This window comes from Pseudocercospora fijiensis (genome assembly GCF_000340215.1).
Source record: "Pseudocercospora fijiensis CIRAD86 unplaced genomic scaffold MYCFIscaffold_1, whole genome shotgun sequence".
In the NCBI taxonomy this organism is placed as follows: domain Eukaryota; kingdom Fungi; phylum Ascomycota; class Dothideomycetes; order Mycosphaerellales; family Mycosphaerellaceae; genus Pseudocercospora; species Pseudocercospora fijiensis.
Genome location: NW_006921532.1, coordinates 8,072,417 through 8,099,572, shown reverse-complemented (window position 1 = coordinate 8,099,572; position 27,156 = coordinate 8,072,417). Strand labels below are relative to the sequence as shown.

The window sequence follows — 27,156 nt, the reverse complement described above, 5'->3', positions numbered from 1 at the left end:
CGGTGGCTGCCCTGCGAACGGCTTCGCCACCAGTTCAATGCCATTGTTCCGTGCGGTCTATGTCACGGGCGATCTATGTATAAAAACAACACCAAACGACGGGTCTTGTCTAGTCCTCGTCATCATCCAATCCTGATGGTTCTTCGCCTTCTCCTTTCCTCAGTCGTACAGCGAACATCGGTACAGCAAAGAGAACGCTCAGGCCACCTATCAAATAGTATGGTAATCCAATGAAAGGACCGCCTAGCTCCAGGCCTCTCTTGAAAAGCCCGGCAAGCAAAGGACTGCCAAACATTGTTCCCAGAGTATCGACAATACCGATCACGCTGTAAGTCCTAGCAACTTCGTGCGTCGGTACAAGTGATGTTATAAAGGACCTCAAAAGCAGCATCGCTCCGTATCCTAAGCTGGACACTGCAAGCGCACTGCCCACAAGGACCACGTTGGGTGCCGCAGCGACGCCAAGCCAGCCTATTGCTACGAGACATTGAGAGAGCCTGGCCAAGTAGAGATCCTTCTTCTGAATACCAAGGCCGAATCGGGTCATGACGAGCTCCGATATCTTTGGTAAAATGATGAAAAGCAGAGCAACCTGGACGCCGTTCTTGACAGTCGTGAGTAAGGTTGCTTTCGAAAACGTCAGGGCATAGCGCTTAGAGACGTATTGGATCAGCAGACGACCCGAGGATGCTACGAGAATGTGAACTGTGAAAGGCAGAATCAATGCCGGGACTCGCCAGTCACGATGTAGGAAGGCAAGCGCGGATTTGACATTAGTCAACACGGCTTTGATGCGCAAGGAAAGAGCGGCCGGGGTCGATGTCTGCACAGGATCTGGACCTGAAGCAGTTGTATGAGCATCTTCCATTGCAGTCGGGGGATTGGCTCTTGCAAAATAGTCCAGTGTTTCTGGCACGAACAAATACAGAATGGCGGCACCACACATGAAGCCAGTGCCCATGAGAGCAGGTATCCACGGATTCATGGCCATCAGCCATGCGGCGACTGGAGGCATGAACAGGCTGGCAGACAGGTTCGCTGCGCCCAGCCGGAGGAAAGCACCAGCTCTGTCACTTTCAGTGGTGACATCGCTGACCGTGACGAAAAATAAGGCAGAGGCTGTTGTACTGCCGCCTCCAAGTAAAGAAAAGGCCGACTGGAACCAAGTAGCCCGAACGTCGAGCGATTCCCAGAACCACGCGACAAGCTGTACCCAAACGGTCCGCGCAGCACCTTGTACAACTCCAAGCATGAGGAACGGCCAGCGTCCATAGCGATCAGCGGCCCAGCCAAGAGGTATCGCAAGAGCCAAGGCAGGAAAGCCGTCGAGAAAAGCTTGAATGCCTGAGAGCATAGCTAGGTCGTCCTGGACTTTGTCGGCTTTGCAGTACATCTCGTCAACACCTCCAATAGCGCCAGGCCCGACACGACTTCGACCGAGTTTGATTTTGCTCGGGTCGACTTCCTCATAGTACTGATAGCAGATGACCGATTCGAGAATGCGAGTGAAGGGGGCTTCTTGCAGTTGGTCACCAAAAGATGTAAGGAGGACGACAAGAAAGATAATGAGGAGAATTGAGGAAGGCGACTTCAACAGTCGATGTCGCGGGTTGAGGTCAATGTTGTGGTAGCTCGATCTCGAGAGCAGAGGAGTGTGTTCACTTGACGATGGCTCTTCTGTAACGGCGGTTGTGTAATTGTATTTCGAGGCTGGAGGTCCTTCATCGCCAGGGTAGGTTGGCCTTTTCGCGCCGATCATGATTGCAATGACAAGATACTGAAAAGAGCCAGTACTTCCGCTGTGATGCTTTGCTCGTCAGAAGAGGAATTTTGTTTCCATTCCGGACCGCCAAGGGTTGAAAGAGTGTTATGCCGTGGTCACACTTATCCCAGCAAGCTTGATATTCTTGTCGTGCCTTGCTTCAAAGTACGAGCTTGTCCGCAGGATACTGAGCGCGGAGTGAGGCGAGAGTGTTTCGCGCGATGAGTCGCTGCCAGTGGTGCGTGGTGTCCAATCTCTGATATGCCCATTCCAAGATGATGTCGTGTCGCTTGAAAAAGGAGTTGTCATTGTGGCATGTTCATCATTGAGCAAGGCCAGCTTATACCGTGGCTTCATCGAAGTCTGACGACAGCGCATCGTAACATGGCCGCGTAGCAGCAGGAATCCTTCCATCGATAAGGAGTGCAAAGGAGGCCAGTGGAAGGATGGCGTTCGGGGTTGCTTGTTGGCGTTTGATGAACCCTGTCTTCGGAAACCTTGTTTGCGCATCTAGGCATCACAATAACAAGGTCCCAATCACAATCTGTGGTATAGACCTGTAAGGCTGCACAAGACACGGAATTCCCGACACCATCTGAAAAGATATTCATTCGCAAGCAAAATGTAGGGGTATCATTCTCCTCCCAACTCCCAGCCCATTGTAGGGTCTATCGGACCAGCCTGTCTCCCGATCCAGCCTCTGCATCTTCAGAGCTTTGTTCTTTGCCTTGACCGAAGACTCCAGAAGCCCATTGTTTGATCTCTTGAATCTTATCGTTGATCCAATCCCGCCAGGAGCCGCTCGGGGTGCCATCTAGAGTCCCATCTCCGTCATCTATCGCCGCCTCTGGAACTGGCGGCTTGAAAGAACTACCATCAGCGGTAATAGCTGGGAGCGGTAGTAATATACTAGCATCGACGTGATTTATTGGGGGAGGATCGTCTGGTTCTGGCACAAAGGCCTCGAAATCATGCAGTCCATCTGTCTGCAAAGGCAGACGTATGGTTCCGTTATTCGGACGCGGCTCGATTCCAAGACTGTCGCATATGATGTTGTACACCTCTGTGTTCTGGAACGGCTTCAACCGGCTGCCAGGTGTGTGCGGGAAAGCAGGACCTCTGGCAACGAATATAGCACGCATAAGAGGATGTTCGTGGTCGTAGCCATGTAGACCTCGCGGATTATATGTCTCCCCACGGTCTAATGCTGTCACCAAGTCAAACTCGTGTTTGGGAGCGATGGCCCAGCCAGCCTTTGGAACAATCCACAAAGGCGCGATGCGATCATTTTGCGAAAAATGATAGCGCTGGGGCATATTTTTGTCGCGTAGGTAGACGTCGAACTTGCCCTTATGTTCGGACATGCGAACCTTGGCAGATATTTCATTGTAAATTTCCATGAGCTTCTCTGGAGACTGATCAAAAGGACGCAGGCCGAAAAGTGGCCAGCCGTCTGTATGTTCGATCAATGATGTGTCCACCAAATCCTCGAGCTGAACGATCCGGTGGTTTGAAGTGGTTGCCATGCCATGATCAGAAACGACTACAATGTTGACCACGTCTGTGAGATTGCGCTCTTCAATGCCTTTGAAAATCTTTCCGAGCATTCCATCCACCTCGGCGATTGTGGAACGTATATAAGTGCTGTTGGGTCCATACTTATGCCCGTCGGAGTCCACATTCGGAACGTATGCTGCAATCAGCTGCGGCCTCGGTGTCTCGACAGATGCTCCTTGATCGTGAGGTCCTGGGAGGTCCAGCCAGCCCAGAATGCGATTGACCTTATTGCCCAGGTGTTCATTGCCATTGAATTTGTCCACGTATGTTGGTTCCATCGGCGGTAGGTGTGCTTCAGACCCAGGCCACATATGAATGGCTGTTCGGATACCTTGTGTCTCTGCAGTCTCCCAAATAGGTTCAGCATTCCAATACTCAGGTTTCATGCTCAGTTCAGGGTCTCCGTAAGTGAATGCCTTTTGCATATTGGGATCCCAGAAGGAATTTCCAACGATTCCATGCGACTCAGGATGAAGGCCGGTCACCAGAGTGAAATGGTTCGGAAACGTTAAAGATGGGAAAGATGGTTCCATGTATCTTGGAGAGACGCCCTGCTGGATTAAGGATTTCAAAGTCGGCGTCAATCCACGATGGAGGAAGTCTGCGCGGAAGCCATCCAGGCTGATGAGAATCGTCGTCGGCGCGAAGTCGTGAGTCCCATTCGACAGCGTCTTAGCCATGTACGCTTGATTGGAAGGCCTTGCGCCTTGCGAGGCTTTGTACGCGCCATACATGAAGCCCAGGAAGGCGATTAAGATCAAGAGGTGTATGACAGTGAACCTTCCCAATCGCGATATCTTGGACTGCCATTCGCATTAGCAAGAATGGGCGACTCATGTTCTCTAGCCATTGCCTACCTGATCCTTCTCTGTGGTTGTTCGTAATCTGCCAGAGTCCTCATCACTAGAAATGTCCGTACTCGACGACCTACCGCCTTCTTCCACTTTGTACATCAGCTCTCCGTCCTCCCCGCCCCGACTGCGCCGCCATGAGCTCTTTCTGCGCCGTTTCGACGGCACTCGACTCTCGTCCTTTGGCCTGCCGTCTCTTCGGAATAAGCCACTCAATCCGCGCTCATTCGTCCCGCTTCCGGTCAACAAGCGTTCCGCCTCTTCCTCGGCTGATATTGTCTCTTGATCGTGTCGCCGAATCTCGTCAGACGTGCGCGGCACCTCCGTCTCATCGCCGCTGAGATCTAGCTCCTCCTCAGGATCGCAATGGGCTTCCTGCGGAGGCACTCTCTCGTATATGTGTGACGACATTACCGCACTGAAGACCGTGCTAATGCCTCAAGCAAGTTCCATGCCTCGCCATCGAATTTGTTCATGTTCATAGGAGTGCTGTGCAAATCATCGCCGCCGCCTCCCCTTCAATCAAACATTCAATCTCACGTGATCAGCGGGCCCAGACTTCACAACCGTCCTTCCATTCCTACAATATGCAGGTCGTGAAACAACACGCCACATGTCTCAACGGTTGCTACGAACTACAGCACGCCCGACCGCAGGGGCCAGGCAAACAAGACTGCAAATACGGTTCGCGAGAGAATTGTCTCACCATAGTCTCGACCGCAAGCGATGAACGGTCGTTGTGAACTCTATCCCGATGAAGGTGACTTGCAGAAGCGACGCCTTGTGGCAACTCAAGATGCCCATGCCATGGCGTTAGCGTTCGGATACGCACGTGGGATTGATCGAGACTCTAGGCAAGCAATGCTTGTCAGACCTTCTTCACAAATCGGCGACGAAATTTGATGGCATTTTCTGAGTCGTCTGCAACGCCATCGATGTAATTAATCTAGGTTGTCATTGACGCCTAGATGGGTCAACAGGTTCTGCTCTGGATCAAACCTACGGGATCACAGGTCGTGTCTCCCGTGCAATGATCCATCCTCCACCAAGCTGTCGAGCCAGCATCTTGCACAAGTTCGCATTTTGGTGCCGCTTGCTATGCTAGAATACATCACCCGAGCCACTCGCTCGAGTATGATGCACACAATAGAACAACGCCGAGAGGGCTACGTTTTACAGTTTGCAACTGTTCTGTCGCCCCTCCGTCAAAGCCAGCCCAGCCAAAACAAAAAATACATACGCACGCACAATCCCATGTCACCCATGCGGTACAGAATCTCCGCACAATCACTCGCGAATATGGTATATAGTGCTCACACTCAGGACGCCGGAAAGCGGGGGAAAGCTCAGGCCCGCAGAAGATGTTCGTCAATTGCAGTAAGCAATGAAGGATGTATGCGGTAGAGATGCGCAGTTCGGATATCATCACCTCCCGTATCCGCCTCCATATGCCACGCCCTCCATCGGAGCTGACGGCGCAACACCATTGAAAGGAGTTGGCCCGCCACCTTGTGCTGTGTTCAATGGCGGCAGTGAAATTCCGGAAGATCCGTTCGTCTGACCTTGGGACTGTTGTTGGCTGAGTTGCGATGTGAAATGACCATAGATATGAGGGTTGTCCGGCTGTAGACGGCGAAGATGTTGCTGCATTACTTGAACTTCGGTCTTGAGCATCTCGTTCTCCTTATGTGCCTCGCGACCGTACTCGGTGTCTCGTTGTAGTCGCTGTACTTCAGCATGGAGTTGACGCTCATTGTGCTGTACACTTCGTATGTAATCAATGGCTGGGACGGAGAATCAGAAACGCATCCTCTCGAAGTTTAATGCCTTTGCCACGAACCTTTTGTGAGAATCTCCCACTTGCTTGCCTTGGTGCCGCCGTTGGCAGGAACTGCTTTGTTGAGCTCTTCGAAGAGGTCTTTCATCTCGCTTCTTCGTTTCCTCTCAGCGAGCTTGTGACTCACTCGTAACTCGGGTGTTCGGCTGTAATTGCCAACGCCCTGCGGAGGCATACTTTCGCTCTGCAAGCTTTGAATTGTCCGATGCTGCATGGAATGGTGATGTGTGGTAGCCGCTTCTGCAACGCAATCAGTGAGACTGTCATATTGGACCACAAATCCTTTCCTACCATCTTCGGTAAACGTACGCTGGCCAGCTGGGAGCTGAGAGTCAGTCGAAAAAATGCTGCTGCGCACGGAAGAAGCCGCAAAGCTGTTTTGCCTGGACATATGTCCAGCGCTGGACTCGCCACTATCCGAACCGCGTCGTTCTTCTGGTATAGGGCCGTCAGGGAAAGCCCAAGCATAGCCTTGAGTTGGTTTGGCGGCGGTAGGATCGGGAACACCAGGACCTCGTCCTACGGGCATGATAGGAGGCGCAATTCTGGGCGCGGTGAGTCCACCACGACTACCAGAACGAGCACTGAGCGGTGACATTGGCGTCCTGCCATTGTTTGGATTCCGTAAACTTGCAGCTAGAGAAAGTTGAGAGTTATTCGCGCTCTCGTATGGCGATGTTGGCGCATTTATGTATAACGAGTTGAATCCCTGGTGCATGCGGCTGTCTACGCTGCTTCGTCGCGAGTCTAAATGTGGCGCCAGATCTCGACTGTCTCGGTTGTAACTGTCACGGTTCAATTCGCGGCCCAGACTATCGCGTTGGTTGTAGCTGTCACGATTCGATCCATCGTTGAAGCCTTGATTGATAGAAGGCAGTTGAGATCCGGCTGATTGAGCCGAGTTTGGCACCCGCGCCGACAGCGGGGTGCTGGGGACAGAGTGGCGGGATGGTGATTCATCCGGGTTCAGCAATGTGTGGACTTGTAGGCCTTGACTGTTGGCCGAATTGTCTGTCAAAGGCTGGTTAGCGAAAAGTTCGAAGAGTTGCCCCGCCGTAATGTTCGGGTAGTGAAGCCAGCCAGGCAGAAGTAGGGGCACCTGCACCTGCACATTGCGCAAAGGCGCAGCTCGAACTTGCACACGGTCGGCATTCACATCGCTAAGCCGGTGTAATGGTGCTGTGAAGTGGAAGGAAGGATGCACTCACGCTTGCTCTGCGGTTGCGGCCAGGTACCCGAATCGCGTGTCGAGTCTGAGGCGGATTGCTGGTCGGGCGATATTGGCGCGGAAGGTGGAAGACCATTGGTCAGGCTGCTAATAGAAGGGAGGCCTTGGCCCTGAGGATGCTGGTGCTGCTGAGCAGCAGTGTGAGGTGCCGCCATGCTTTGCGACTGAGATTGGATTCGAATGGCACTGGCTGTGCGCGACAAGCGGATTAAAGGCGAATGCCACGCGCGGATAGAAGGCCGGAGGTTTGAGGGACCAAGCCCGGCAGACCAAGGAATGAACAGCTGAGGATCTGGCACTCAATGGCCCAAACGATGGTGCGCGCCGGTCTTCTGGCGCGGTAAATGCGTATTATTGATTGAATCGGAGAGTTGAAGTTCGCTGAAGCGGGGTCGTTATTAGTGTGCAAGGCACAAGGCATCACTTCTGGCGGCGCAGAACTCACGAGCGGCAATGATTGTAATCGAATGAGCTTCACCAGGAGGAGAAAGCAGCGGCGGCGGCGGCGGCAAAGGTGCGTGGTCCGAATGGTACAGGACGTCAAGACGCCGCGAAAGTAAAAGGGCTGGCAGCACAAGGCGGCCGCACAGCTTGCTCTATTAGGGCGACCAAACCAGGTAGTCGGGAGGGCTGGAGAGCGAAGGGGATTGCCAGCGACGAGTCGATGCGCCAGGAAAGGTCAGGTCGGGCGCAGAAGCGATGCGCTGCGCTGCGCTGCGAGGCGATGCGATGCGATGGGCTGCGTGCGATGGCTGCGTGGTTCGGATGAGCAGAGCTGGCCTGGTGAACAGTGACGCCGGCGGGAGTGTCGCGCGCTGCGCTGCGTGGCACTCGGCAGCTACTGTAAGTTAGACGCGCTCTCGAGTCTCAACTCTCCAGGCCCTCGATCGTCTCCACGCAGGCGGGCACACCGTCAAGAGTCTCTTCCTTTGTCGCCCCTTGCAGCTTCGTGCGACACCCGCCTACCTGCTGCTGTGGCGGTCGAGGCAGAGCTTTTGTCGCAACGTGAGCGGCGGACACAGGGCGGGCCTTGGGACGCCAAGCGCGGTGGTGACGGCGTAGTGAACGGTGCAGGCGGACAAGGTGCTCGCTGCTCACGGTGCTCTTGGGAAAGAGAATGCATGATACCACGAGTGCACGACTGAATAATACTGGCTGGCCCACTCTAACCTGCAGCACAAGCCCAAAATCTTAATGCATGGATCGGTGGAGAACAGTCAAGAGGCTCTTCAGCAGGACATGGGATCCTAACGTTCCGGCTTGGGTATGCCATGGGCCATGGCATCTGACAATGATCTGATTGCCGTTCCGCGTCTCGTTACAGTATGTACAGGACACAGCTGTCCTCCTTGCTCCCCTTCGACTTTGCCGTGCCACCCAATCGCCGGTTGGCGAGAGCGCCATCCTTCTCGACGCCGACGCCGACGCCGACGCCGACCAAACAAGGTCGCACAACTAATCAAACCGCGCCCAATTTCACGACCACTACTCACTGATTATTGCTGGCATAGCAGTCAGTAGAACTAGATGCTCTCCGGCGAGCACCCCCACTGGACCAGCCAGCTCGTGGCCGACGCTCCTGAACCATTCGTTTGCTGTGAGGCGTGGCGTGGCGTTCGGTAACGAGCGCGCCAAGATGCACGCCATGCCAGGCCAGGCACGTGAATTCCGCAAAGGCACATGTATTTGGAAAAGTGGCCTTCTGTCGTTCATGCTTGGCTTCCGGCGGCGTCCTCGGTCGGCTACATCTCCTATACCCTACCGCTGCTGCGCCAGTGTCGTCCACGCTCTTGTCGGACAAGGGCGAGGTGTGGCGCAGATCTTGGGCGAAACTTGTTCCTGTCACCAGCGGCCTGTTATGGAGTCAGACATACATCTCGGCGCAGAGACGCACAGGCGAGTCCTGCTGTGCGCGCTCGCCGCTAGCTGCAAATGCCTGATCGCTGGGATCGATTAGTGTAGCCCTCACAAATGCATCACGCAATATCTGGACGCATGCCGATAGGCTTCCAACACCACATGCTAATTTCGAGCCGACAAGACTTCTTATTACGCGACGATCAAACGGTCTATTGCACTGTATGAGATGCGCACGCCTCAGCACGTGCCGTGGTACTTCATTGACGCATGCTGCATACAAAATTACTTCGGTATAATAAGCCTTTTCACTGAGTCGCACTGTCCCTGTCCGACCGCTTGTGGTTGCTGAACGACCTGCCTTCGCGGAGCACCACTGCGCCAGGGATACCGACAACTCTTGTGCCCTTGCGAATCGCATTGCCGGCATATCATGAATGTACAGCGCAGCATAGCCGCCTATCGTAGCCTCGAGACTCGAGTCCCCCGTCTGGGATGCAGATATCCGCTACCGCGAAGGCTTATTGCATAATTGCACGTGTAACGACTACCCGCAACGCTGTTCTACAAAGTATGGTGCGCATGATTCGGGCGACGTTAGCCCACAGGGCCCTTCATTTCGTCATGCTCTATCTGCTTTTCTTATCCTTTTCCGTGCCTTCCAAGTGACCATTCCCAACCGCTTGAGCTGATCTCTGCCGTGGTATTCTCCAGCTGGTCTCCCACCCGTATAGGGCGCCGCTCCCGAAGACCAACGTCGACCCAATAATCATCATTGTGTTCAACTTATGGCCAAAAATGATCGTGCTCAGGATAAATGAGACCAGCTTGCGAATGTTCAGCACAATGGTTACTGTCACAGCTGAGGACTTGGCAGAGAGCAAGTTCACTCCTGAGATGCAGACGAGTTGCGTGACCGCATTTGTGAACAAATAAAGTATGCCTTGTGGCATGCTTCCGAGCAGTGACAACACCACGAGGAGCATTTCGTTCGTGGCTGCAGAAGCCGTGCTCCTGCCCTGCTTTGCACCGAGCACGTAGCGTTCCACATTCATATGTGGCGTATCTGCGAGGCTTCGATATTGCTCGCGCAAGATGCCGCCAAGTGGTAGGAAAAGAGGCAGAGCAAAAAGATGCGAGTAGAAGAGGTTCTCCTTCCAACTGGCCTTGAACTGCGAATATGTGTCTTCTGTGTAAGCCCCCATGTAGGCAGACGCGAACTGGGCGACAAGCAGTATTCCCAGGCCCTGCACAAATTCAGAAGACGATGCGTCGCTTCCGACCGACATTTGTTTGCCCTTCCATAGATCAGCATTCTGGGGGTCAGAAAAGTCCAGGCGTAATTTTACCTTGCTCGCAGAATCTGCCCATGCACTGACCAGGACGCCAATGGTCAGCAGCACCACGCTGAAGACTTGCAATTTGCTGTATCGTTTGCCTCTGAGAAAGCCCGCGATCATCGTTGACACGCTGCCGAAGCTGCGAAGGATAATATGCACCGGCACACTGATGTTGTATGCGAATGCCCAGTTGTTCAGCATGTTGATGGCGTAGAACATGAAGGCGATGAAAGTCCATCGCGAGAACGGCACTTTGGGAGGGGCCAATGTGTACGGTGCTCCTGGTTGAACTTGGGTCGAGTAAGCCAGGCAAGTTACAAACACGAACTGGAAGAAAGTGATGATAAGGCCTGGAGAGCAATCAGGATGATGAAGCGAGGAAGGTTACATTGAGCATTTAGCATACCACTCTTCGGCTCGGTTCTGTGACAAGTCAGTGCTAATACGCGGTGCAGAACATTGAGTGCCTCCTACTTCACAATCGCTTCAAGGGCAAATACATTAGTACAGCAGCCACCGAAGATCAAGGCCGTGATGACCACAGGCTCCAAGCCTGCAGCCATATGTAGTTGTCGAGGTCTGAGTGACCGGTGATGCCAAGAGTGTTGTCGATGATGTCGCTGGGGTTCAGAAGAGGCAGCGTAAGGGCAAGGAGCATTGGCACGGCAGCGGAAGCCTGCCGAGAAAGCCAAGAGCCGCGCTGTGGCCTTCCATCCAACTTCGTCCACCACGAAGCCACTGCCACACTTCATCCGCACCGCATGCAGCGTGCGACATCGCACAGCTTCTGGAACAATCGTACAGTGTACACACCGTCAAAGTCATCGTGGAGCAAGTGCGCCGTCCTGCCCCAGCGAAAAACGTCCACTGCTGTGCAACCGGCTGTGACAGCGGCTGCCAAAACCAAGCAGATGCAAGGACACTGCTGGTCACCTTCGGCTTTCTTGGATAATCCCCGACAATGACTCGATTTTACAGCTGGAGACCGAACACAGAAGTCCTTGTCCTATGTCCTGACAATCAATGGCCATACTATTGGTCCATTTCCAGGCTCTGTGTTCGATATAGGACTCTACATAAGAGGTAAAAGCATCAGAGCAAATCGCCTGGCCGAAGCATCTTTAATGTCATAGAGCATGTCTGGACTCTGTAGCAAACACAAGATCTGAGAAAGACCAGTGCCCAACAATCTTGCGTTGTCGTTGGACGATGCTACCCTGACCTGACAAGATATGCTGAGTGCCACGCTTTGTCAATATCATGGCTTCCCGGGATCTGCTCCGAGTGTGCAGGTAGCCACTAGCCATGCCGCAGGCCTGTCAATACAAAGCATAACGCGCGAAATATTGTATCCCGGCGGGCTTTCTCAAGAACAACCAGGAATTCGAGATTGAAAACAATGCGTGGTCTACACGCAGTGATGAATGGACCACTTCGTCGTCTTTGATGTAGGCGATGCTCTAAATGTCCCATCCGGTATGCCTTTCGGCGAGCTGTAGAGAGCATCACACTACCTTTCAATACAGATGGCTAGCCGGATGCTCGGTGGACTCACATCATCCTTGGCAACTTTTCTCAGTCGTCCGCAGTCCGTATGAGGGCATCAGGTAAAATGACCAAATTCGGCTTGCAACGAGGAGACAAATAAGCATGAACCGTGACTATCCGTTCGGACCAGAGGAAGAAATGACAAGATAGAGCTACGTCCGTGCCGATCAACGACGCCATCGACAACAAATAGGCGTATATAGCCATGCCTTCCGTAATGATGACCACCCAGTGACCAAGAGAGTAAGGCACAGCCGGGATCAATCAAGCACATGGAAAATTCACGAGTCCACGCCATGGGCATGTGCCAAGTTCCGTCGCCAGGCAGACTCCGACAGAGCTCTACTGTCGCCACGCACTGTCACGTTGATGAATCGCAGAACATTCTCCGGCACCCCAAATTATTGGCAATCATACATTTAAGCTCCATTATTGCTTTCACTGCTCCGGCATCAATTCGGACAATTCCTCCACTGAACCTTGAATCGAACTTGCACAGGATCGCGGAAGTGCCGGCACAAAATTTACGCTTCCGATGCTACCAGTGCAATGTTGCCTGGCTCTCCTATGGCATCTTTGTCAATGGTAAGCGTCGGCCCCCCACAGCAACGTCGACCAGAGAACCTCACTGCACGCTACCATCATGCTGAGCGTCGTGTCGGCCACTTTCCTCTCACGATTGCTTCTAGATTGTTGAGCATTGCTACCGTGGAATGGCTTCCTAGCCGGACTGAATTGGGCAGTCTTCGACACGTCCTTGCTCGTCACTCGTCACTGGATCTGCTGCGCTTTGATCGGGGCTCATCTGGATGCTGTTTGCCAATCTTTCAGCGTGGAGGACAAAAGCCCCCAACGAGGACTAACGGTCCCGCACCGCAGTGCCAGGAACTCTGCCGTCTGCATTGGGGAGCAGCTTGCGCGAGATGTAGATGTAGCCGTCTTTACAGCGAGGCAGAGCATCACTTCTTCTATCACAACTCTTCCTGATAGTAGTACTCTTCTTCGCTACCCTCTTCTTCACCCCGCTCACGCTGTTTCTGCTCCTTTGCCTTCTTCTCCTTGGTCTGAGATCTCTTCGTAGATGTGTCACCCTGCTTACTAAGCCTTTTCTCTGTTTCTTTGTTCTTTCCTGCGCCCTTCACTGGCCTCGTATCTTCCGCATCTTCCTCATCATCGTTCGCCTCATCGTCTCCAAAATTGCCTTGTTCGACCTCATACTCATCGTCATCGCCGATTATGCCCCGATATTCTCGCCCCCTTGGCGTATCAATCACATCGAGCTTCCAGTCTTGTCCCTGGGCGATATTCTCGAGTTCCTTTCTTAACTTCTCGATTGCCTTTGGGTCGCCAAGACCAAGCTGCTCCATTTCTTCCTTGGTAAGCAGGCGTCCGTCCGAAGAGGCAACAGTATCCACGTATGTTTCCTTTCCTCCTCCGACGATAATGCCCTTCTCCAGCTTAATGCCGTCTGGCACTAGCCGACGTTCTCCAACAAAGATATCACCAACCATAGGTTCCAATTCTTGAGCAGCAGCATCGTCACCCAAAGCTGCTGCAGCTTCTTGAGTGGCTTCCCATAGCTTTGCTTCCTGCTCAGCAGAGATCAAGGCTTTCAGGTTGCGCTCGTAGTCTTCGATCTGGTCATCTTTGAGGATCGGAGAGCATGTGATGGTGTTGGCTTGATCTTTCTGTGGGGGCAGAAATGCTACATCATTGCACAGACGTGGTGTTTGGATGACCATGAGGTAGGCACATGTGCTAGTCTCTTTGATCAAGGAGATGCGGTCCGAGGATTGAGGATTGCAGTGGAACTATACCAAGTCAGTATGCTGTTCTCGAATGCAATTTGCTCTATCGCTCACCTGTATTTCGATTTTCCTCTCTTTGCCAGTAATGTCGCAGATTGTGCCTCCGCCAAGCTTCTGCACCAGATACCTGCTCTCGCCCCGCTGCACCAGCACACCATGCTTGCTATACCTTCGCTTGGCCCCTTCACTCACATCCAGCGCGCTTTGATCCCACTTCTCCTCGTTCGTAGTATCATCGTCATCTATGCGCTTTTCATATGTTCCCAGCATGTAGCCTGGGACGCCGGGATCCTCGATTGGTGGATACACAGGCACACCACGACTCGGAGGCAGCTGATGGAATTGCCTGACGCCTTGGTTGTGGCAAAATTGATAGCTCCACCAACCACTGATGAAGTAGACACAGTTGCCTTGCATAGCTGAGATCAGTTCCCATCCTCGCTCGTTCGCGCGGGCGAGCTCCTTTTCTTCTTCGGCCCTGGACAATGTGTCGTTGACACCCGCGCTCGGTTCAAGCTTTTTGACCAGAGGTATTCGACAGAGCCATGGCTGACCGTCGATTATCATTCGCTCATACTCTGCCTCTTCTGGTTCCTCCGAGCGTGCATCTTCGCCTGTTGCAAGCGGCTTTTGATATTGCTGCACGTCTTGCTGCGCTTCTTCCGGTTGTCGACGATTGCCCGCTAATCGAGATTGCGCTTCTTGTTCGCCGATCCAGTCATCAAGGAATTTGACGTCGTATTGTGGAAAGGCAAGCAGGTCGTCTTGCACGCTGAATGTGTTCGGAGATGCCGAAGCCAGCAGTGCTGCTATGCGAAGAATCGCAGGCAGCGCGAAGAAGTGCTTCATTATGGAATTGTTCAAGACGTCAGTCTATCGCAATATCATCATGTTTATCTGCGCTGAGAAGTTGTTGTGGGTTGTTTGTTGCGACGTGTCCGTTAGCTGAACGAGATCCAACTTGCAAGCAGCTCGACGTCGGTCGGACCAGTTCCAGGGGCCGACGCCTGCACAGGAAATGACCCTCACACACACATCAACACTATCACTCTGCACTCCTCCAGAGCGCATCTCACTCCACAGAGCAGAACACGAACATGTCATTAGGGCTGTTGAATACAGAGCGTCTTCATGGGTAGTGTAAATGACAAGAAACTCGAGCCTCATGGCTCACTCGGGTATGTATGTTGGTATGTGTTCTGCTACCACTGATCTTCCTGGTATATCTCGACCGACGCGGCCTCGACGAAATTTTCATCCAATCATCTAGTCGTCTGAATTGGGATAGTTGTTCTTGCCAACAGGATTTGCAGGGCCGCCTCGCTGGCCTAGAATTCCGCCAACATCCACTTCCTCTTGCTTTTGTTCCTTTATCGACTGCCGAGCTGGTGCCTGCTCGGCCTTCTTACGCTCAAGATCTGATTCGAAACCAGGCTGGCTACCAGACGCACCGGGCTTGTTCTTCACTGCGGCGTACACTTTGCCCTCGCCAGGAGCACCCATCTGTTCGGCATCAAGCTCTTGACTATCATAACTGGCTTGCGTGTAGCCCTTGGTCTCTTCGCCTGGAGGTGCTCCATGAATGCCTCGACCCAGTGATGTCGGCACAGCCTTGTCAAAGCCTACCTCGCCTTCGTTGGCTCCTCGGCGTGCTCTGAGAAGTTCGTTTTAGCGATGTGGTCCTACAACGTACAGAAATGCTTCCAGACGTACATGGCATTGTCATCATCCATCTGGGCATTTTGCTGTGCTCGTGAAGCCTCAACAGGCTCCTTCTGTGTAGGATTGCCAGCGGTCTCATAAGCAGCATTTGGTCCTGGATGTGAGGGACCGCTTGGGTGAATGCCGTCACTCATGTTTGCAATTTGGGATTGACTTTGATATGCTTGGCGGGTTATTGATCCTTTCGTCTCCCAACGATCTCGAATAACGTAATGATTATCCCTCCGAGCTGGTTTGTGTCTTTCAAGAAGTCAACAATGAGTCTAGCATAATAATAAATGTCTCCCACTTTCGCGTGTAATGCTAGTGGGGCCCTTTACCCTTAAATATGCGCGTCATGACATCGTCAGATCAAGCTCGCGTCTGTCTCTGCACACATCGACAGAGCATCTCAATACTGCGACTTAACATGAACTCTACCTCTGAAGAGCTTCGAACTCTAAAGCTGTACTTCACACTTCAACCTTGAGTATCAGTGACGGAATTACCGACAAGATGTCCGCCAATGCATCGCGAAAGGAGACCTTGGGCAAAGTGTTCAAGATGATCCCACCAATGCTCGAGAAGTTCCATAAAGGTCGGTCTGCTTAGATGTGCATCTACCCATAGCACACTAAGGCTGTGATTTGTAGGTCAGCTAGGCCGAGTAGCAGTCATTGGAGGCAGCGAGGATTACACTGGAGCGCCGTACTTCTCAGCAATGGCTTCCGCAAAGCTCGGGGCAGACATGGTAAGCTATGCAGAGGGAAGAGAGAACAAAATTTGGTGCTGAATTGACTCTGGCACATAGTCCCACGTTATATGCGAGCCAGGTGCAGGTGCTGTGATCAAGACCTACTCGCCGAACCTCATGGTACATCCATACCTGCGCCAGCAGAAGAATCTGGCTCCGAACGAATCGATAGACAGCGTTTCAGAACAGGTGATAGCCATGCTGGATCGATTACACGTCGTGGTCATTGGGCCAGGGCTTGGTCGAGATCCCGCTATGCAGGAGACGTGTGCTCGAGTCATCACTGAAGCAAAGAAACGAAAAATTTCCTTCGTCCTCGACGCCGATGGCCTTTACCTCGCGCAGACCAGACCAGAGCTTGTACAGGGATACAAAGAATGCATCTTGACGCCCAATGTGGTGGAGTTTGGTCGATTAGCAAAGAGCAAGGATATCGATACAAGTAAAGAAGAGCCGGCGAAGGTCTGCGAAAAGCTTGCTACCGCCTTCGGTGGGGTCACGATCATTCAAAAGGGCAAGGTGGACTACATCTCAAACGGCAAGCAGACTCTCATATCAGATGGGGAAGGCGGTCTGAAGCGATCTGGTGGCCAAGGCGACACTCTTACTGGATCGTTGGCGACGCTCCTGGCTTACAGGAAGGCATATCATGACAAGATATGGGACCATGACGGCGACCTGAAGGAGGACGAGACGCTAGCTCTCGCGGCATACGGCGGCTCTGCTATCACCCGAGAATGTTCAAGACTCGCATTCAAAGAGAAAGGACGAAGCCTACAAGCTTCCGACTTGACCGAGCATGTGCACAGCGCATTCTTGCACATCATTGGCGAGAAGCCTACAGACGAGGCCAAGCTATGAGAAATGAATGACGACGTCTCAATGTAAAATAGGACGACGAAGCATAGCGAGGGGTTTGAGGAGAACAGGACACAACAGAAATGTACCAAACATCATTATCGAACATCGACCCAGCTGATTGTATAACTAACTGCTCACATACGATCTTTCAAAATCAACATCTATCCCACCTGGCCCACCAACAACTCACAGAATACCAAAAAGTCCCAGTAAACAACATCCCAGTCTCCTAATCCCTCCACACTCCTCCCACATTATCCCAACCCAATGGCACTGCGTCACCCGACTCAGAAATCATAGTCCTAATCAACGGCCTTGCAGACTCGCAACAAACCTGGGCAGCTCGAAACGCCAGCCTTCCTGACAGCAGCAGGCTTTCCTCAAGTCCTGATAACCTACGACAACCAAGGCATAGGCCAAACCTCATCCCCCACCAGGACCCCTACACATCCGAACTCCAGACCTAGCCTCAGATCTATATTATCTTCCTCCAGGCGTTGCAAAATCGAAAATCAAAAAAGGCACAATATTTCCTTCTACTTACCTGATATAGGCGAAATGCCGCTCGCTCGACATAATATCAAGTAAACCATCGGAGCAGATTGAAGGGTCACAGTTCAAGACGGTCAAAGGAGGGCATGGCTGTTTGTGGGAGTTTTCTGAAATTATCAACAGGAAAATGCATCACGCGTTTTGTCTAATTATTGCGGACTTCATCATGTATTGGGTATCGGCGCAGTCATTACTGGACTCATGCATATGCTATGCATTCACTTGCCAACAGATTCATCCAATGGCGCTGACAGCGATCATTATTGAGTCACGCCTGAATCCATCTTGCGGATACATCGCCCTTTGCTAATCACGACGAATCATCTGGGATGTATTTCTTGCTCACGACGCTGAGGCTGAGTCTGTGGGCCAAGGGTATCGGTATCTTCTGCTTGGTCTCCTAGCCGAGCTTAGAAGTATCGTCCTCATCCTCGAAGAAGGAGAGAATGGCCCGAACACCTGCAGGTCCAAGACCATGTGGTGGGTAACAAACTGTTCAGAAGTTAGCACATCACACGTCCATGAATGTAAGTAATGGCAAAGAATAACTCACCAAAAATTGGGTCGTCTTGAGCGCCCAGCTTCTCTCGGAATTCCGACTTGTTCGTCAACTTGAGCTCTGTTGCAATTGCGTGGTATGCCTTCGCCAGCACCTTCACTCGGGTGCCCTTGAGGTTGTGACCAGGCGTAAGCTTAGCAGTGGCACCACCACCGAACGTGACCGATGTAGCGCCTGTTTGACCAGCAGCCTTGAGAGCGTGAAGCACGAGCAGTTCAATAGCACCAGAAGGCGCGCCAGGGAAGTCAAGAGCGAACTTGACTTGCCAGCCGTGGTCGGGCGAGAGTTGGGCAAGGATGACAAGGCCGCAAATTTGTCCGTCCTTGGTAGTCGTGTAATGGTACTGCCTGTGCTCCACATCTTGCCAAGGATGCACATCTGTCAGATGCACCTGCTTGCCCTTACGATTCTTCAACCAGTCCTGGATACGTGCATCAATCTTCTCCTTGACATCATCTGGCACAGGTGTGCCGAGCGGAATGTCATGAACCTTGACGCCCTCCTTCTCAGCGTGACGGCACTTGCGCTGTATCTCTGGATCGTGCGCAGCTGGGTTGTTGTTGGGGTCGAGACGTTGCTCAGCGGCGACGGACAGCGTTCGCCAATCGAACTTGTTGGCAAGGACTTCTTCTGCTGCCGAACCGCAAAGCAGCCACAATGGCTTCAGTCGGCGATCTTTCTTGATATAGCGCAGGTAGCCACCAATGGTCTTGGTATATTGACTCTGGTGACAAAGCGGATCTCCAATGGTGATGGCGAAGCCCTCGTGAGGAACGAATCCTACAGCGGCACCAGTGTGTGGGTCTCGCCAATGTTCGAACTTCGGCTCTAGCCAGGAAGTGTTTGATGCATCTCCATAGTTGGCGATGAGCTTCTCGATGGGTTGGAAGTCCATGTGCGCGGCTGCACGGTCCTGGCCAGACCACGGCGGGTGCAGTGTGCTCGCTTCTGGATGTCTGAGCTGCTTGACAGGAGGCTTGTATGGCAGCGACTTGGGATCTCTCGGGAAGAGCGAAGCGTTGCGGATGTCTCCCAGCTTAAGCAGAAGCATGAGAATACGCTCCATGCCGATACCTCCGCCTCCGTGAGGTGGAGCACCCCATTCGAAGCCGGTCATGTACTCCTCGAGCGTTCTCGGGTCCATTTTCAGGGCCTCCATCTTCTTTACGAGCGTTGGTGCATCGTGAATACGCTGCCCACCAGAGAGAATCTCTTGTCCACGAAGGAAGATATCGAACGAGTTCGTCACCTCCGGATTGTATGGGTCAGGCATGGCATAGAACGGTCGTGCGGATGTCGGGAACTTGTCGATCACGTAGTAATCGGTCTTGTACTTCTCCTTGATAACAGCACCAAGTGCAATTTCATCGCGCGTTCCCATGTCCTCGTTTTCGGGAACTTCATTGCCGTTCTCGTCGCGGTATCCAGATGCATTGAGAAGACGAATGGCCTCGGCGAACGGAATGACTGGGGTCTCATCGAGCCAAACCAGATCGTCATGAGGAAACTGGTGCTTGACCACTTTGATGTCCTCCTTGTAGTTGTCGTAAACGTACTTGAAAATGGCCTTGAACGTGCTATCAAGCACACGAAGCACTTCGTGATAATGCTCGTCAATGGCCATTTCCAAATCCAAGCCCGTAAACTCAGTCAAGTGTCGGTGGGTGTTGCTGTTTTCAGCTCGGAAAACTGGACCAATCTCGAAAACTCTGCGGAAGTCGGCTGCAATGGCCATTTGCTTGCCGAGCTGAGGAGACTGAGCAAGGAAAGCTGGACGACCAAAGTAGTCCACTTTAAAGACACTGGCGCCAGATTCGGAGGCAGCTCCTTGCAGTTTGGGAGTGTGGATCTCAATGAAGCCGATGGAATGCAAGTGAGCACGGAAAGCCTGGCAAACACCGCTCTGGATGCGGAAAATGCCCTGGGAAGTGGTGGTCCTCAAGTCAATGATTCGGTTGTGCTGACGAGCCCTGTCAGACACGCGATGGCGAGTGTCACCCTCCTTCTCGGTATCAGCCCTGGAGACTTCAGCCTCGTGTACAGTGAAGGCCAGCGGCTCGCTTGGCGTGGCCTCAACATGCATCTCATGGATGTGAACCTCAAGATTATGGATAGAAACACCGATGATCTCTCCCTGCTTGGATTTCGGCTCCTGTACCACTGCCTGAACAACGACAACAGTCTCGACGTGCAGATGCTCGGCCCAGTACAGGAAGTGCTGTGACACACTGCCATGCTCGTGTAGAATGCCCTGGATGGTGGCTGTCTGCTGCCGAAGTTCGACGAACATCAGATGAGCACTGAGCTTCCTCATGTTGTGTATACGTGCTCGGAAGCACACCATTTTGCCAATGTGCTCCGGCGTGAGCTCTCGGATGTCCATGCGGTCTATGTGCTTCTGCTGGCCTGCATAGTAATTGATGGGGAGCGTGCCGTACTTGGCCTTCTGCTCGTCGGTCTCTTCTTCGGCAGCCTTGCGCTCCATGTCCTCCTTGCGTTTGCGATCGGCTTCCAGGCGCTCTTCGGCCTCCTTCTTGTGCTTTTCCTTCTCGGCCTGCCTTTCGTGCTTGCGCTGCTGGTTGCGACTGAGGCTCTCGGCGTCCCTGTTGAGCGGCAGGTCTTCGGTGGAGGAGTGTGAATCGTCGGAACCTGGGCGGATCTTCTTCCTCAAAAAGTTCAGCGGACTATGCGAACGAGGGTATTCCTTGGAGGCTCTGGATGGCGAAGGTGAAGCCGGTGAGGCAATCTTGTCTCTAGTGGAATCGGTCGAGTGTCTGCCAAAAGGAATGCCATTCGACAAGGACGAGAATCCGGTGCGGGAGCGGCCCTCTCGCGCTGGAGCAGGACTCTCGTGCTTGCTTTCATTGTCGCTGGTGGCAGCCGAGTTGGAGCCACTTCTTGGGCGGATGCTGTTCAATGCCTTCTTCAAAGACATGGTGGGCAGAAGGCGATTGGATATGTTGCTCTGAGATGGTCAGGATGCTAGTGATGTGGGTGGTCGGCGAGGATGCACGCAGTGCTGTTGGAATAGAGCGCAGACGGCGTCTTTTCCCAAGGGCAGGCGTGCAGTGGTGGTGGTGGTGCAGAACAGAGCAGAGGAGGATGTGTTCGGAAGGGGATGGGGTGGGTGGTATATGGCGAGGACGGTAAGGCACCGCCAGGCTTTGGTTCGCAGCGTAGCCCTAGTAGTGTCTGCGGAGCTGCAGCTGAAGGTTAGTGTGCGGTAGAAGAGTAGGGCATAGGGTAGGGAGCACCTGCAATGGATTATGGAGGTACGTCACGCTGCTGGCCAATTGGGAGGGATCAGACGCGGAAGCTTCGGCGCAGCTCAAGCGGATGCTGTACGGGTGTGTGATGATTGTCGGTGGCGGGTTTGCTGGGGACACGCTGTCGCTGCTTCCTGATGACCGGTCTGCCGTCTGCCGTCTGCCGTCCGCCGTCCGCCGTCCGCCGTCCGCCTGTGCCAATGCTATGTTGCTTGGATCAGCTTGTCTGCGCTGCTGCTGCTGCTGCTGCTGCTGCTGCTGTGGCTGTCGCTGTGGCTGTGGCTGTTTCGTCCGTACCAACGCTTGACCTGACTACTCCCTACTGCAGACAGACAGCTGCTGGTAGAAGTGGCACAAGTGGCCCTGCTGGCCGCTGACCAAATGATTATGCCATGATGATGAGTTAAGTAGCGCGCTCCACCCCATGCACGCACGCACGCGCCACGATCAAAGCGAGAGATAGCATGCAGCTGGGATGTTCGGTCTGCTTCCGTCAACCAGACGTCATCCCTCGCCATTTCGAGGCTCTCGGCGCTCGCGTCTCCAGCTGTGCGGCCTACGCGAAAATCCGGAGCCGAACACACAATGACAAGCTTCGCGCTTTCTGTCGGTGAAGCTTCGCGCATCATCACACCACATGCCAGAGAATGCCATGCCATGCCAGCACCTCGGAAGCATCACGCCCCTGCCTCGGGCTTCCTGTGATGAGCTTGGCTCTGATCGCTGTGTGATGGAGCAGAGAAGTGAGTATGGTAGGGGTATATACTGCAATGATATATTCACTTCGCTGTTTGCTTCTTGCAACTGCGCCATCTCGTCAAACCCTCCCAACTCCTCGCTCTCCCCGTTCCATGCTTGTCATTGCCTTCGTTTGATGCATAGTCCATGCCACCCATACATCACATCATGGTAGTACTGCCACCAGGAGTACTGCCTGCAGCCCCCATAAATGCATTACCGTTAACCCCACTATTCTGCTGTTGCGCCTGTTGCTCCGAAGTCAAGTCGACGTTCATCGGCCACATTTGACCGGCGTCCATCCCAGCTGCATTAGTGCCCTGGATGTAAGAGTCCCAAGCGCCCTGTGAAGCTGTCAGCTGCTGATTCAGCATTTGCTAAGAACATGCATGAACCCTACCCAATCAATGTCGCCTGCCATTCCCTCCATACCCATGAAACTATTCTGTCCAAGCATTTGGCTCATCATAGGACTTGCTGCTCCCGTCAAATGGCTCGCTTCCGCGCCAGAATGTTGTGGTGTCAGACCAGTCCGCTCAGCCATTGGCTCATTGAGAAGGCCTGCCATGCTCGCTGGATACGAAGCATTCGCAGGTGCAGACATCGCTTGCGACATGTTCATGCCGAATCCGCCTCCGGGCGACAGGCCACCGGAAGAGAGCATGCCGAGAGTCATGGCCGCAGACTGCTCGGGCGGGAGGTCGTCTGTATTCACGTCGGCGACTGACCCGTTAGGAAACATGCCAAAATTCACCCCGCGCTTGGGGTAAGCTGGCACTTGTTGCTGCTGCGCGTAGGAGGGCATTGATCTCTGGTGGCTCTGATGCGCTTTGAGCTTCTCCACCATAATTCGCAGCGCCACTGAGCCCTTATAAGCCTCCATGCTCTGATCGCGCACGGCCTCCCAAATCGTTATACAATGCTCCACTGCCTGCATCATCTGCTCTCGCCGACCTTCGTCGTAGAGTTCAGGTACCAGAGGCGAGGCTGCCTGGCTGCTCTTTCGACCTGTGCGTTCACACTCTGCCGTGTGGTAGAGGTCTAGGCACACTAGCATCGCGGCAAGCAAGAAGTCGTGCGTAGTCATGGAGCTGATGTACCACTTCACAGAACGCAAACGCCCACCCGGCTGTGATTCGCGGTGCAGCGTCGCTTGATGGTCTAAAAGTTCCATAGAAGCATCCAAGCACGTCCGCCGCGAATACGCGTATCGTGCATTCTCCCGCCCTCGTGCAATGAAACGTCGATGAAGGACGAAGAGCGAGCGCAGATACACCATTTCCAGACCCAGGCGCTGCATGATCAGATTTGCCGGATCTCGAGCAGACTCTTGGAAGGAGCGCATCTGTAGCAGTGGAGGATGCTGACTTCTGGCCTCACGCAGATCTGCATCGAACTTCAACGTCTCCTCATAGGATGGCGCGTTCGTCACAGACTGCGACCGCTCCACGATCTGACCAAAGAGGAAAGTCATCTTCGCTTTGGTAATCATATATGACATCGGCGTCGCTTCAAACGTCGGTCGAGAAGGGGGCAAACTCGTCATGTCTTCATACAACTCGTCATCGTAAAGATTTCGAGGCGTTTCCGTGTCAATGTGGTCTGTCCGGATCATCGCAGGAAGCCCGAATTGGAACGATATCAATAGATCGCACTGTCGTACGAACGTCCAAACGCGTCGCCGAATCTCGCCTTGAAAAGGTGTGATGGCAGGGTGTGGTCCTGGATCTCTGTGATAACCCATCCGCATGGCCAGCCTAGCACATAAGCCTGTTAGTAGCAATACACCAGGCTCGGCGTCTCTACTTCGTCCATATTCTGCTTGTACGTGGAGCACTAAAGTTTCCAGGGTCTGTGGATTGGCCTGCGTGATATCTCCTAACAGCAAGCATTGCGCGGTGAGCCTGCGATAAGTGTGGGATAGTTCTAACGTTCGACCTCGATACTCGGGCGGCTCATCGCCTGCTCTGTGATACGACTGTAATGCCAGAGTCATCATAGCATAGCAGAGGCCGAACCAGACCACAGAAGTTTCTGTCGGATTTAGCCAATGCTTGTCGTATTGCTTCTGAAATGACGGGCCGTGTATGATGTGGACAGATGGGTCGTACGCATTGAAATATCGCGCAATCAGTCGATCAGCATCTGACTTTGATGGATACGCCGCAAGAAGTTCATTCTTGTCCTTGGCTGGTGGGCCCTGTAACAGAAAAGCAGTTCCGGGACTTTCATCTGCTTTCGCAGCTTGCACCTTTGCCATGTGTTGCTTATAATCTTCCTTGTGGCTTTCAAAGTACTTCTTGACTTCGCTGATCTCGCCCAAGATCGCATACCAGTGCGCGTCTGAAGCAAAAATAGCCTTTCCGTTGTCCATTTTCATGATGCCGATCCCTCGTGAGATGCCTTCGACCTCGCTTTCATCTTCACCCTCCCCCTCCTCTCGTATCATGTCCGCACCGCCTGCATCAAGCCTGAGATTTGAGCTTGTGCTAAGGCTATTGCTCCGACTGTTCGCAATGGCTGCCTGCGCAGCGGCTGTAGTTGCAGGCTGCTGGCCAGTAGTCATTAGCGAAAGCACAAGTCCTTCCAAGCGATCAATGCGATTCTGCATGTCGTCTGGAGAGGCATTGGGTCCATTGGAGCCGCCTTTCTTCCGGTTTCCTGGAGTCGCATAGCTGCAAGCTGCAGTATCACCGCGCTTCGAGCAGTTGTCACAAGGGTGCCCTCTGTTGCACTTCAGCTTGCGATGTCTGCATGGAGCACATGACAAAGGAATGCGATTGCGCTTTCGCACAACGCGAAACGGCTGGCCATCTGGAGAGGCGCCATTGTTGGACGAGGTCGACGACGGAGGCGTGGGCTGGTTATTAGCACTGTGCGCCATGGTCGTTCCTTGAAGGTTACGCAGACGTTGGACCAGCGCAGCGCAAGCAGGCTGAATGCGCCGCGCTGCAAGTCAGAGGAAGCTGCGATCGATTCCGACTCAGCGACCAGGATTCGAAGTTGCGTGTTGTTGGCGCTCGTGTCTACGGCAATTCAGAGCAGCGACAGAGCTGGATAGTAGGGCGCTCGTGCAGATTTGCTCAGTCGTCGGTCGATGCGGCCGCAAAGAATCGCGGTGTCTCGAATGATGCTGTTTCCGACCGCACTATGCCCGTGCCTGTGCCTGTGACACTGCTTGAAAGTGTGCGCTGCGCAGCTTCGGCCAGCGTAGCACGGCGATTGACACAGAAGGCTCAGAGGCAGCAGCACGATGGACGGTGTTGTAACGGAGAGACGAGACAAGCAGCTGGTGTACGCTTGTCTCATCCATGCAACTCTTGGCGAGCGTCGATCACCACCCTTGCAAGTTGAAGCGGCGCGGCGCGGCGCGGCTGACGGCGAATCCTCGAGGCAGCGCAACACCCAATTGCTGTGCTTCACAGCGCGGCAGCGAGTGAGTCACAGACGAGAGCAGCAGGGGCAACACGCAATGTGTAAGCATGCTAGCCGCGTGCAGTGTAGTGCAGCTTAAAGGAAGGCACATGTACGGTCATCGGTGGTGTCGAAGAGGAGTTAAGGCGGTTAAAGTCCGCTGGGCACTGTCAATCAAAATATCCCGCGTCTGCTCGGTCTCAGAAACAAGAGTGGTCTTCAGGGCAGGCTCGTTCATCGAAGCACCTTCAACACAATGCACATTTGTCAACTCTCGTGGGTGCATGCTCCGGAGAGAAGCAAGAATAAGTCATCAATCAAATTCAAAGTCTGTGCCCGCTCGCAACGCCATCCGCTATGCAACCATCATACTCTATCTTCTATCATGCAACGAGAGCTCTGCGACTATCCAAAGCTCTTCCTCAAGCCTTCATAAATCGTGAATATTAGTGCGGAGCTGGGAGCGCTTCTTGCGACGGTAATGCCGCAGCCTCGATAAAGACCTTTCAGACCATGTGCAGCGTATAGCTCTCGCCCGACGGCAGTGAATATTGGCCGCACGTTGGTCAACTCCCCAGTCTGAATCTTGCTCTTGATTGTGTCCGCAGGAAAGAACATGAAGTTATAGGCCATGCCCGCGATGGCTCCAGACACCATGGACTGCCACACCGCTATGCCGTCTGCCTTGGTATCTTTTGACTGCGACTTAAAATATGACGACAGTGTCTCGTAGCTGCCGAACCATGCAGCACCGCCTCCTGTCTCTCTGAGAAAAGTGCCGAGTTGTCCACGCCAGAAACCTTTCAATCCTTCTCTTCTGTAGATTTCTGACATTACAGCCAGAGGACCCAGGGATTTCGTCGCGAGCCCAGCTCGTGGGCCGAGTCCTGGGTCAACAACCGACTGCAGAGGAACCTGCATCCTGCACTTCACCAGCTCGATTGGAGTCAGAACGAGTGATGTTATGCCCCCGGATATGGCTCCGGCTGTCACTAGACCACCGAGTGGCAGCTTGTCTCCAGTGTGGTGTGACAACACCGTCACCTTAAGCAAGTCTTGTGCTAAACGGTATGCCAGGAACAGAGACGCATTCTCGGCGGCTGCACCGACCAACGGTGCGCTAATCCCACGATAGAGGCTGCGAAATCCGTCTTCGGCAAAGCTTTGTTTGAAGCACTCAAGTGGTCCAGTATAACGTAGAGGCAAGTGGTCAGGTTGAGACTGAAGCCGAACTTTGACTGTATCGAATGGGTACTCAACGAACTTGCCGACTATGCCAGCAATTGATCCGTAGGTGATATCTTTGATGGCCTCGATTCCTTGGTCTGCTGCTTGCACAGCGGCGGGCGTAGACTCAGTCGCAGCGGCCATTGACTGAGATTCGAACGAGTTCGTCGTTCTGGTTTCCATGAGGGATTTTCTGTTCACTCACTGTCCGCGCGCTGGCCCTCGCCCACAACAGGCGTTGCAATGTGGTAGATGTGTGCTATCGTTCGAGCATGTTAGGCGACCTAGAGAGAGGT

At 53.3% G+C, this 27,156-nt stretch overlaps 10 protein-coding genes across 10 annotated transcripts; 1 reads left to right on the top strand and 9 right to left on the bottom strand.

Annotated features, from left to right (window-relative positions):
- Positions 1–20: 20 nt before the first annotated feature.
- On the bottom strand, positions 21–1,759 carry MYCFIDRAFT_213459 (uncharacterized protein; the record flags this gene model as incomplete). The annotated part of the gene is made up of 1 exon (XM_007923574.1): positions 21–1,759. The coding sequence occupies one exon, from the start codon at positions 1,757–1,759 to the stop codon at positions 110–112; it is 1,650 nt and encodes a 549-aa protein (XP_007921765.1). The 3' UTR covers positions 21–109.
- A 644-nt stretch (positions 1,760–2,403) lies between these two features.
- MYCFIDRAFT_209933 (uncharacterized protein) lies at positions 2,404–3,714 on the bottom strand. The gene has a single exon (XM_007923573.1). The coding sequence runs from the start codon at positions 3,703–3,705 to the stop codon at positions 2,431–2,433; it is 1,275 nt and encodes a 424-aa protein (XP_007921764.1). The 5' UTR covers positions 3,706–3,714; the 3' UTR covers positions 2,404–2,430.
- A 1,521-nt stretch (positions 3,715–5,235) lies between these two features.
- MYCFIDRAFT_86140 (uncharacterized protein) lies at positions 5,236–7,616 on the bottom strand. Its single transcript, XM_007922465.1, has 5 exons — positions 7,216–7,616; positions 6,845–7,018; positions 6,299–6,772; positions 6,011–6,247; positions 5,236–5,954 (listed from the first exon to the last, which is right to left on the bottom strand). Exons 1-5 carry the CDS (start codon positions 7,388–7,390, stop codon positions 5,596–5,598), a joined length of 1,419 nt encoding a protein of 472 aa, XP_007920656.1. The 5' UTR covers positions 7,391–7,616; the 3' UTR covers positions 5,236–5,595.
- A 1,999-nt stretch (positions 7,617–9,615) lies between these two features.
- On the bottom strand, positions 9,616–10,995 carry MYCFIDRAFT_55446 (uncharacterized protein; the record flags this gene model as incomplete). The annotated part of the gene is made up of 4 exons (XM_007921964.1): positions 9,616–10,408; positions 10,442–10,782; positions 10,839–10,855; positions 10,907–10,995. The coding sequence occupies 4 exons, from the start codon at positions 10,993–10,995 to the stop codon at positions 9,722–9,724; spliced, it is 1,134 nt and encodes a 377-aa protein (XP_007920155.1). The 3' UTR covers positions 9,616–9,721.
- Positions 10,996–13,182: 2,187 nt separating this feature from the next.
- Positions 13,183–14,607, bottom strand: MYCFIDRAFT_117370 (uncharacterized protein; the record flags this gene model as incomplete). The annotated part of the gene is made up of 2 exons (XM_007923572.1): positions 13,183–13,791; positions 13,843–14,607. Coding segments are annotated over 2 exons (1,374 nt in total), but the record flags the coding sequence as incomplete, so codon positions are not given.
- Positions 14,608–15,063: 456 nt separating this feature from the next.
- On the bottom strand, positions 15,064–15,623 carry MYCFIDRAFT_102044 (uncharacterized protein; the record flags this gene model as incomplete). The annotated part of the gene is made up of 2 exons (XM_007923571.1): positions 15,064–15,440; positions 15,482–15,623. Coding segments are annotated over 2 exons (519 nt in total), but the record flags the coding sequence as incomplete, so codon positions are not given.
- Positions 15,624–16,005: 382 nt separating this feature from the next.
- On the top strand, positions 16,006–17,104 carry MYCFIDRAFT_27723 (uncharacterized protein; the record flags this gene model as incomplete). The annotated part of the gene is made up of 3 exons (XM_007921642.1): positions 16,006–16,087; positions 16,143–16,240; positions 16,301–17,104. 3 exons carry the CDS (start codon positions 16,006–16,008, stop codon positions 17,102–17,104), a joined length of 984 nt encoding a protein of 327 aa, XP_007919833.1.
- A 661-nt stretch (positions 17,105–17,765) lies between these two features.
- Positions 17,766–20,856, bottom strand: MYCFIDRAFT_160086 (uncharacterized protein). The gene is made up of 2 exons (XM_007923570.1): positions 18,210–20,856; positions 17,766–18,148 (listed from the first exon to the last, which is right to left on the bottom strand). The coding sequence occupies exons 1-2, from the start codon at positions 20,698–20,700 to the stop codon at positions 18,057–18,059; spliced, it is 2,583 nt and encodes an 860-aa protein (XP_007921761.1). The 5' UTR covers positions 20,701–20,856; the 3' UTR covers positions 17,766–18,056.
- Positions 20,857–22,488: 1,632 nt separating this feature from the next.
- Positions 22,489–25,079, bottom strand: MYCFIDRAFT_10996 (uncharacterized protein; the record flags this gene model as incomplete). The annotated part of the gene is made up of 2 exons (XM_007921455.1): positions 22,489–22,563; positions 22,620–25,079. Coding segments are annotated over 2 exons (2,535 nt in total), but the record flags the coding sequence as incomplete, so codon positions are not given.
- A 959-nt stretch (positions 25,080–26,038) lies between these two features.
- MYCFIDRAFT_149498 (uncharacterized protein) lies at positions 26,039–27,126 on the bottom strand (the record flags this gene model as incomplete). The annotated part of the gene is made up of 1 exon (XM_007923569.1): positions 26,039–27,126. The coding sequence occupies exon 1, from the start codon at positions 27,041–27,043 to the stop codon at positions 26,039–26,041; it is 1,005 nt and encodes a 334-aa protein (XP_007921760.1). The 5' UTR covers positions 27,044–27,126.
- Positions 27,127–27,156: the final 30 nt, after the last annotated feature.